The sequence below is a fragment of the Ornithodoros turicata genome, chromosome 3 (genome assembly GCF_037126465.1).
Source record: "Ornithodoros turicata isolate Travis chromosome 3, ASM3712646v1, whole genome shotgun sequence".
NCBI classification, from domain to species: Eukaryota; Metazoa; Arthropoda; class Arachnida; order Ixodida; family Argasidae; genus Ornithodoros; species Ornithodoros turicata.
The window spans coordinates 67,784,574-67,795,165 of NC_088203.1; the positions used below are offsets into that span (position 1 = coordinate 67,784,574).

General features: G+C 42.5%; 1 protein-coding gene and 1 long non-coding RNA gene across 4 annotated transcripts; one reads left to right on the top strand and one right to left on the bottom strand.

Annotated features, from left to right (window-relative positions):
* Positions 1-300: 300 nt before the first annotated feature.
* On the bottom strand, positions 301-7,530 carry LOC135388570 (uncharacterized). Of its 3 annotated transcripts, XR_010421466.1 has the most exons (4): positions 7,427-7,530; positions 3,752-4,569; positions 2,805-2,966; positions 1,813-2,349 (listed from the first exon to the last, which is right to left on the bottom strand). It is a non-coding gene; the product is annotated as an uncharacterized LOC135388570 (long non-coding RNA). The 3 variants fall into 3 exon arrangements; XR_010421465.1 differs by lacking the exon at positions 1,813-2,349 and adding an exon at positions 301-644 and having other exon boundaries at positions 3,752-7,530; XR_010421464.1 differs by having other exon boundaries at positions 3,752-7,530.
* Positions 7,531-7,638: 108 nt separating this feature from the next.
* On the top strand, positions 7,639-8,358 carry LOC135388569 (small ribosomal subunit protein mS25-like). Its single transcript, XM_064618191.1, has one exon. It carries the CDS (start codon positions 7,787-7,789, stop codon positions 8,303-8,305), a length of 519 nt encoding a protein of 172 aa, XP_064474261.1. The 5' UTR covers positions 7,639-7,786; the 3' UTR covers positions 8,306-8,358.
* The last annotated feature ends 2,234 nt before the right edge of the window (positions 8,359-10,592 follow it).

A 10,592-nucleotide genomic window follows, 5' to 3' on the forward strand; every position in this document is an offset into this window, starting at 1 on the left:
ACCAACTCAAAAGCGGCATCGATTTCGTTCCGCTATTTTTTAAACAAAAATTATGTGACGAATAAAAAACAAAACACCCTGTATATGGATAATGACCCGTGCTATGGTGTTGGTGGATGACTGACAAACAACCTGCAAGAATTGAATGACAAGTTTTCCTGGAGTTGTGCCTCCAGGGTCGGCTATGAAACAAAACTCTAAAGCATAAACAGCATATCAGGAGATGAAATTGTTACTGCTAAAAACATCACAATGAAGCCTGGAACCTAAGACAAAAGAAAAACAAACAAAATATTTGGTATGGGAAATATTCGTTTATAGAAAGTGGATCAAAATGGGCACATTACAAAGCCACGCCGATTTTTCAACATCGGCGGCGGCGGCGACGGCGCGCCGACAGTTTTGGTACGGCGGCGACGGCGAGGCCCCGACATCCGGCGGCGGCGCCTCGGCGCGGACCTGCCCCTCGTGAGACCTGCCCCCCGTGAGAGACTCCGCTCGGTCTATTGCGCATGCTCCAACCCGCCCTCCAACTCTCTCTCCTTCCGCTTGTATGGACCCATGTGGTCTGCACGCCAACCAAAAAAGAGAAGGAGAAAATCCACGTGTGCCGCTGGCGGGCAATTTGCTTTCGGTTTCTCGGTCTGAAATGGAGAAACCAGCTACGGATGAATGTCCGTACTGCGATCGGTGTTTCAGTAAGTTGTACAACTTGAAACGACATGTGTTGAGTGTCCATAAGGTAAATTACTCTCCACAACTGAAAAATAACTTCATGTGCTGTCACTGCACGGCCGGGTATCGCTTTTACGAGGACTTGGTAGCGCACCATGAAACGATCCACAGCTTCGCTGCGAAATATGAGTCGCGGAAATTTACCTCGATGGAAGGTAGGTCTCTAATCTCATCCCCTACGTATAAAGAAGGGACAATTTGCTAAGCCAGAGGCGCTGGCAGAGCAGAAGTTCCACATTGCAATTCATGCGGCCTTCTGCAGCACTTCTTTGCCGCGCTTATTTCAAGCAGACTCGCGCTACGCTGTTGTGAAAGCAAACATAGGGAACCTACGTCGAGGAGATATTATTTGTTGGTTTGTTTTTCAGAATATGTGAAACAAAATTCGAGAAAGTTTTGTTTTGGACAGGATTGTCAACCTTGCCTTATACATGTACACACTTGTACTAGGTTATGTGTTTGGATGGTCATATATTATGGTCTATACAACTTTAAAATCTCTAGGACAGGAAAAGTGGTTGGAAGAAAGGTTCTATATTTGTCTAAAAACATAATTTGGAAATGTATATGATAGTGATTAGAGTGAAAATTTTATACAAAGCACTTTGAAAGACATACCCCCACCTGAGTCTTCAGACACTGCTTATCTGAGCTCATTTCACTATCCCACATTCAAAGCATAAGTATGTAACATCACATCATTGAAATATCACCTGGCTGATAGTGTTGCACATACTAATTGTGAAAGGCACATCACATACATTTCAGCTTTCAGTACAAATGCTTGATTCGACATTCCGTACAAGAGCACAAATGTGGATGGTAATTAGTGGCACGCCTCAACAATATACTTAAATTCAGAATGATTTCAACAGAATTCAAAGCGTGGAAGGAAGAAGTGGAGAAGGCCACACACACCAAGTTCTCAGCCTCAACCGGATCAAGAACAATTGCTGGTGGTGTCAAGAAATGGTACTTGCGGTGTCACCGGTCAGGCACTTATGTTCCAAGGGGTACATATTTGCAACATATAGCTATGACTATATATATATATACATATACACACAGACACACATATATATTGAAAAGTTGTATTTTATTCCAATTCATTAATTGTCCCTTACAGGCACAGGTGCAAGACAGTTGAAGTCCCAAGGCAGTGTTAAAACTGGTGGGACATGTCTAGCACACATGACAGTCTGCAAGGATGGTACAGAAGTGAGAGTGAATTACCAGAGTTCACACCTGGGGCACAATTTTGAGTTGTGCCACACTACTTTGTCTACAACTGAAAAGGCGGGTATTGCAGGTAACAAAATGTACAATCAGTATTATAACATATACCAAGAGACAACCATATGAAAACTTATGATTTACATGCACAATATTGAGAACTACTTTTTAGTATCCATTGCTAATTAAGTTTTCACTATGAAGATGTTACCTAGTGACCCTTGCAGGCACATAACACACAAAAATAGGTGGTTTCAGCCTTTGTTGCATGTACTATAAAGTATAACCTTTTTTTCAGCAAAACTGCAAGAAGGCGTGACCATGGACGCTGTCTTGGATGGCATACGCAACAACCTCGATGGAACCCTTGACCGCATACACCTGGCGACACGACAAGATCTCCACAATATAATGAGAGATTTCAAAATCACCTACAATGAAAAGCTTCATGACAATGATTACATCAGTGTCAGACTATGGGTCGAGAGAATGAAAATGGAGTGTCAGGATCCGATTCCCTTTTTCAAACATCAAGATCAACAAGATGACCCTAGTGTCCTAAATCGAACACAGGGTGAGCTGCTTGATGAAAAAGATTTCCTGCTTGTCATTATGATGCCACCACAAGAGCAACTCCTAAAGGCCCTTGGCACTGACAGACTATGCATTGACGGCACTCATGGGACTACAGGTATTGATAAGCTGCAAGCTCTACACAAGGGCTGAAAGAAACGTTGCCCCTTTCTACAATACACCAGCCCACTGGAACACTTCTAATTCGTTCTTCGACACCCTTTATATGAGCAGCTTAACTGAAGTTGCAAAGGGATTCTCACCCTGTGTCTGTCATCCCCATAGGTTTCGACTTTGAACTTGTGACGCTCCTATGTGTTGACGAGTTTGGCAGCAGGTTTCCTTGCGCTTTCTGCATCACAAGTCGCACAGACTATGTAGCCATGAAGATCTTCTTTGGTGCCATAAAAGAAAGAACTGGAATCCTGCACGTAAATACCTTCATGAGTGATGATGCACCAGCGTTTTACAATGCCTGGAAAGACACCATGGGAAGGGCTGACCGGCAACTACTATGCACATGGCATGTGGATAAAAACTGGAGAGAAAACATCAGAAAGCATGTAAAAGGCAAAGAAGCACAGGAGTTCACATACAAGGTAAGAACAGGTTACATGATACTAGTGGCATGTAGCATCGCACAGCAGCAATAGCTTATGCTAATCACATTCAGTTAGCTTTTTGAAGACCTGATAGCTTTTGAAACACACGTTCTTCCAGAGACCGTAATCATCGTATTTTGAAGTACTATAATGTATTCATGTTGGTTTCTCTCTGGGATTACCCGCAGGCTTTGCAGACACTAATGGACGAAGCAGATGAATGCAGGTTCCAAGAGCTGTTGAAAGCCTTTCTTGAAGAGTGTGCAACTCAGCCGGCAATGGAACTCTTTTTAAAGTACTTTACGCGCCACTATGCTGGACGAACAAATGTCTGGGCAGCTTGCTACCGCATAGGGGCCGGGATAAACACAAACATGCGGCTTGAGGCACTGCATAGGGTTCTCAAGTATTGCTACCTTCAAGGGAAGCACAATAAGAGGGTAGATAGGCTCATATCAGCTCTCTTGAGACTTATGAAAAACAAGCTGTTTGATCACTTGATCAAGTTTTCTAAGAATGTGCCCGGGGCACAAGTAAAGGAAATCGCCAAACGGCATGAAGCTGGTGTTCACATTCCGCAAGAACACATATGTAATGTTGGCACATACCAATGGTCAGTGAAGTCACAGTCTTCTGAGGGTGTGTCGTACACTGTGACACAGGAGCCAAACACTGACTGTACTTCATCGACATGCAGCTTCAGGTGTCCAAAATGTGTCATATGTGTCCACAACTTCACTTGCACATGTATCGACAACACAGTGAGGCTTGGTCTTTGCAAGCATATCCACGCAGTTGCTGCCACTCTGATGAACGCTGGACACCTGAAAGAAACTGTACTGCAACTGGATGAACAGGTACGATATTGTGTGCATTATACGCTTTTACAAGGGTGTTGTGCATGCATGATTTCATTCACATGATTATATGCGACACTGGCACCTAATTGTGTATCTGACTATGTTGGTAATCAGTCATTGTGCTAAAATTTCTAAAAACATGAAAAAAGGTGACAGGTGCACACAAGCGTGATTGTGTTTGCATGAGTATAATATCTTCTTGCACTTTCAGCACTTTTAGTACAATGACTACTACAATGAGTATTTGATATCAATACCTCTTCATAAAATCTTATCTTTTTGCGTGCCTCATCATGCTTTGTGCCACAGCAGTAGTATTGGATTCACTACCTTGCAGTGATGTTTGTTTCATCTTTCCTCTTTGCAGGTATGCAACAGTGAAAGCCTCATGGAGTCACTAGTCACTGTTGATGTTATACAGGGCAATGGTAATGATAGTGACAACGATAGTGAAGACAAAAGCCATATCCTAATGGCTGGGGCCTTATTTCATCAGCTTCAATCCACAGTAGTAGATGCAGCAACAAAGGAAACAGTCAAGTCTACATTGCGTCCACTCCTTGAATCTGTAGCATCATGCAGTTCGACTACTTCAGTACCTCTGCAAAGACAAGCTCCAAACAAAAAAATAACACCCCAGCCACGGTTCACAAGCAACAGGAAGAAAACCTCCAGAGTGTCAGCAACACACATGGCAAAGCCAACACATGAAAGTAGAAATGAAGTAGCATCTTTACTGCTGAACCACGGAGAAGTGCACCACACTGGGTTTGACCACACATACTTTAAATAGACAATGCCAGGGGCCACCCAAGTTTTTAACCCGTGCATTTTGTCATGTACTGTGAGTTTATTTTTGTAGTTCCTGTTTGAAGCAGGATGTGACCTGCTAGTTCCAAAAAATTGAAGTGTGAGTACATGTATTGTTATTTCTCTCTTACTGTCTTCTTTTGGCAAATGATTTCTTCCAAAGCACTTCACTTTTGAGCATTTCATGAACAGAAAAGTGGAACACATAACAGCATCCTGTTTTCATGGATGAGCTTAGGTATACTATATGCCACCCATGAACTGGTGATGGGCACAGCTAGTTTGTGAACACTCAACATAATCAATAGGGCCCGGGACTTTATGCGCCAAGAATCTTGCATGAATATAGCATGCAGAATATAGCATGAAATGTCTAAATATGCAGATATATTATGTTGCCGGGAATGTTCCTCCAGGAGCTTTCTTGTAACTGGGAACTGTAAATACGTAAATTGTCTAAGAGTGTTATACAAATGGAAATGCATGTTCCTTATTCGCATTTGGGGAGTATACGTTTAGATGTGCCTACTCAGGTATTATTCGTTGGCCATTATCATATGCCATTATTGCCACCATACTTGGGATTTTCAACAGTGCAACACACATACATATGCATTTCTACATGGGATGAGTTAAGAATCTAGTGAAGAAAGCAATATACCACAAAAATGTGTGGTATGTAGCTGGATGTTATTCGGGCGGACTAGCTAGCTACCTACACCTTGCGCAGACAACTCTTCACTGTCCCATTCATTGGCTTCAGTAATGGCACCCTGCTTTTAGAATTTTCTTCTGGGTGCTAGTGGTGCCATCTGAACCCACAGATTACATAGCAAAATGCAGCCTAAAAGCAGTGTAGCAGCCAGACATGTGCGTAACGTGTTACTTGTAATCAATAACTTTTTTGAGTAATCAGTTACTTTAATGTCAAAGTAATTTTTTGAGTAATCAATTACTTTTCTGAGTAATCGATTACTCAGTAATTGATTACTTTTCCGGCAGCGATTACCTTATCTTTCAGATGCTCTGCCCAAAGTCATGCCCCTCTTGCTGTCAGCCCTTGTTGGGACGTTCAACTATAGCACGCAGAGGCCATTGTAATAACGTTCTGGAATTTCAGGGTCTCTCTCCCTAATCTCTTCCTACACACCTGTGTGGTGGAACCTGAAGCTTTGGAGGTTTAGTGAGTCATTGTGAAGTTCCCTGCATTGCTCTTCCAGAATAGAGTCAATGTCTTCCCTGGTGATAAATACAGCGGACGTCCAGATCTACTTGTCCTACATTTTTCTTTTTCGTATTATTTCAGCTGCTCCGCTGTTTAACCTGTTTTCTCTCTCTCTCTTTCCTTCTTCTCTGAGGCACAGAAAGGCAGGTTTAATGTGTGTGAATGCAAAGTAACGGCCGTAGTAACGCGCTACTTTTCTACTCGTTACCCAATTACATTTGGAGCCGAGTAACTGGTAACGGTAATCAATTACCTTTTTTGTAGAAGTAACGGTAATCAATTATTTTTCCGAGTAACAGGCACAAGTCTGGTAGCAGCTTAGATGTCTAACTGGAACGTGGGTTTTCGGCCGATGACCTCTCTTTTGAACTAACGTGAATAGTGGCAAAACAAAGTTGCAGTTGCAAAGATATTGTGGCACAACAAAGGAAATGTTAAAAACTGATTCAAATGGCACAGAAAGATTACATAATATTCAGCCAAATGGCACGGAAATATGACATTTGCAACCAAATGATGCCGAAATATGACACCATATGCAACAGTCATACAATACGGTGACCAGGAACTAACATGGCGAAATATGCGCCCATATGACACATGAAACATTGCAGATTTTATGTTGTGGTTGGTAATGCATGGAGAAATGCTATGATATCCTTTTGAACGCATTCTTAAAATATGCATTTTGCATGAGCTTCTGGGCCCTAATGATCAATATGTTGATGTTTGTTACATATGTAGCTCGTAGCTCATGTGGAACAATTTCTGAGTGTATTGTCATAAGCTAAAACACTGTAAACAATTATATTGCACTATAGGAACAATTATAAACAAGAAACAACTATGATTCACATATTATATCCATGATCAATTACTGAAACAAGGCTGGGCCATTGCCCCCAAACAAACAAACTATGATTCCTTTTTATTTCTGTCTACGTCCTCTGTTCCCCCCCTGGAAAACATCCTGGCCATGCACCTCTCCTATTCTGTCTTCTCGAACACGTTTTTCTACGCCGTCTTGGTTCTCATAAACATTTGAGACACGCCTGTCGTTTGTGTGTTTGGCAACAGTAAAAAACGTGTCACTTTTACGTTCACAGCATGAAATAACAAGAGAATATTACATTTCAATTGAAAGTTTTGTCATAGTCGGCTCCAATGACAACCCAGAGCGAATTACCTGGCGACAGAGGCACTTCCTTTCATACATTTGTCGTAGGAAAACAGCAATACACCACACAGCCCGCAACCGCACAGGCCACAGCTGCTCACAACGCGGCTACACCAACGACCTAACAGCATAACACAACACAAAACTAGGTGCAAAAACTGTGACACAGACATGTAGACACAAACATAAGAAGCTCTAAGACACAGACTACCTTGCACTTTCGTACCCATACGAAACATAACCACATAACAATGAAAGATGGAAGTCACAGAAAAGGACCTATGTTGTTCCAGCCTCAGAACATCAGATCTCTTAACTCACGTAACAACCATAACAGCCACCGTTCGCTATGTCGATTTTTTTTTTTTTTTTGGTATCACGTGACCATCAAGCGGAAGGAGAGAGAGTTGAAGGCGGGTTGGCGCATGCGCAATAGACCGAGCGGAGTCTCTCACGAGGGGCAGGATTTCTTTGGCTCGTGCTTTTTCGCACCGTTGCTAGAGCTTCGAGAATCGTGATCAAGAAGTTTCGTTAATTCATCGTGTAGGCGTCATATGATCCAGCAGTTAACATGCCTTTTATGCGTGGACCATCTCCGATTCGTCGGACACTTCAATACTTGGAGAAAGGTCGTCTTGTTTTCAAAGACAGAGTGAAAATCATGAGCCTCAATTATAACACAGCGGGAAGAGCGCGAGAACGACACGAAGGTATGAAGGAGTTTGTCTACTGGTACCTACCACAAGTCCAGTATAGGAACCCTGATCTCCAAGTTGTCATCTTCAAAAACATCACACCCACGCCATTCGCTAGGTTTTGGTTAGACGACGGGAAGGAAGTCATCATGGACGTAGATAGCAAAGACAAGGACCAAATCCTGCAGCAGATGCTTAAAATTCTGGGAAAATCGAAAGAACACCTGGAGAAAGAAGCACTGTTGCGCGAGAAGAAAGACACTCCGGCAAACTTTGGAGCCAATTACGCCAAGTTTTGTATCTGTGAAGTGCCAGGTCAGGTTCCCTGCTCTGGTATAGTGCCTCTTCCAAAACACATGCGTGGGAAGTACAGAAATGCCGAGTCAGTCGAGTAGCCTCAAGTCACACATCAATAAACTAGTTGTCTATATTATAATGCTCCTATCCACATATCTTTCTTATGTGATCGATGGATTGGGATTTCTTTCTTGTTTCAACAGCCGCCCTTTACATGCACTACTAGCTCGAATTAGCGCCATTTAATTCCATAACGAATATACTGAGTTACTATATGAGGCATCATGAAGCTCGAAAACCGCGCAACTTCGCCCACAAGAAATTATATTGCAAACAGAATTGGTGGTATCAAAACAGCGTCCCTGCCCAGAGTTGTTTATGAGGTGAATCGCTCATAATACTAATTTTTAAAAAAAGTGAAACAGAAATATGTTTTGGTGAAGCCTGGACCTCAAAGGAAAGTGTCAATCTGTTGAGCTAATTTGCTACCTCTTGCTGAACAAAGCTGTGTGTGCCATTGGGCATGCTCCTTTCTAGGAGCCATGTACAGTGTCGCGCAGCACTTGCCTTGAAGAGCGGAGCGCATATCATCGGGTGCTGATAGACAGCTGGAAACGAGATTGGGATGACCCACAATCCCCCTTGAAGGGAGGGTTGGTATGACTATACAGGGTGTCCCAGAAAACATGTCATTGCATTATAATAAAAAAACTACACCACCTAGAATCATGCGGTCAACGGCATTTGTTTTTACTAGGTTTTTGCCACGCTCTGATGTGAATGTCATGTAACGTAAGTTTAATTATCTAAATTTTTGCGAGTTGAAGTAAAAAATTTGCCAAGTAAAGGTCACGTTTTTACCCCACCAATGTGAAGAGCGTGTCTAATTTACTCAAATTCATGATAATTGACAGGGATATTCAGGGGCTATCCAACCAGAAAAAATAGCTGAAGATCATGCTCTACGGAGCTAGCGCACGACAAATTTTTGAGTGCAATCCTTTTCAGTCAGACGAAAAGAGGTTGGAAACCCAGCCCACACCTGCATCACAAAAAGAGATAACACAGGTATGGCTTATCGCGTCCAACTTTCGCTGGGATCGCACTTTCCCTCTCCCAATTTCAAGAACTGTCACTTTTCCAATATCACTCTGTGGGCCGGGTTTGGAACCTCCTTTCGTCGGACTGAGAGCGATTGCGCTCAAAAAGTCGTCGCGCGTTATGGTCCAGGGCTACAAAAAGCATGATGTTCAGCTATCTTTTCCAATGGGATAGCTCGTGAATTCACTGTCAATTATCATGACCTTGAGTGAATTTGGCACGCTCTTCATATTGGTGGGGTAAAAAAGTGACCTTTACTTGGCAAATTACAGAGTTCAGTTTGCAAAAATTTATTTAATTAAACTTAGGTTACATGACATGCACATCAGGAGGTGGCAAAAACCTAGTAAGAACAAATGCCATTGACCGCATGATTCTAGGTGGCATAGTTTTTTAATTATAATTCAATGACATGTTTTCTAGGACACCCTGTATATGACATGTACGATTTCCCGATGCAACTTCACCACCAGACGTCCACAATCCGGCGACCAAAGTACATGTACATCATGAAATATGTTGACAATTTCCTCCTGTTCCATTTTGAGGATGTACCAATGTGATCCTTCTGACAATTTGAAGTACCTTTCTCACTACGACGTACATAGTATGATGTGCTGCCTAATACTGTTACATGTCCTGTCTCTGTGGTTGCGAAGTGTGTTAGTGGTGAGCAAACCACTAGGCTGAACTCCTTTTTGTATGGCCAATTATTCTGTGTGACACTGGCAGCATGACAAATATAATACCACAGGGTTTCTCAGGATACTCCTGCACTGTAAAAATGCCGCTGGCACTGGAGACATCAAAAGTCTGGTCAATGTTGTGTGGAGTGTTTGAGAATCATGACTAGAATTTTAGGGCTCCAGTTCATTTATATGAATTAAGAAAAGCTAAAAACTGCTGTATTCTATAGAGCAGTGGTTTTCAACTGGGGTTCCGTGGACGTAGTACTGTAGTGTGAAACTTAAGGTCCGCCTTGGTATCTGGTTGTGGCTGACATTTCATTGTTGTCGTTGAGATTGCCATTGACGGACCAGGGTACTGCAGCAGGTGCTTATTGTATGGAGTAGAGCCAGCAGCTATCGTCACAATCGGCTGTCTCTCCACACCTCGTTGGTTTTTTATGTCTTTTCTCTTGTGTGCCACGAGCATTGCAAGCCAGAGCTACTTCGGAGAAATTTCAGAGCTAGTCTACTGCATACGTTGGACTTGGGATTTATAAGCATCAGTGTAATCCACAAATCATCTGCGGGGAGTACTGTCAAATAGACCAGTGAATCT

Coding starts and splice junctions, on each gene's coding strand:
- LOC135388569 (XM_064618191.1), top strand. CDS start 7,787: ATGCCTTTTATGCGTGGACCATCTCCGATTCGTCGGACACTTCAATAC.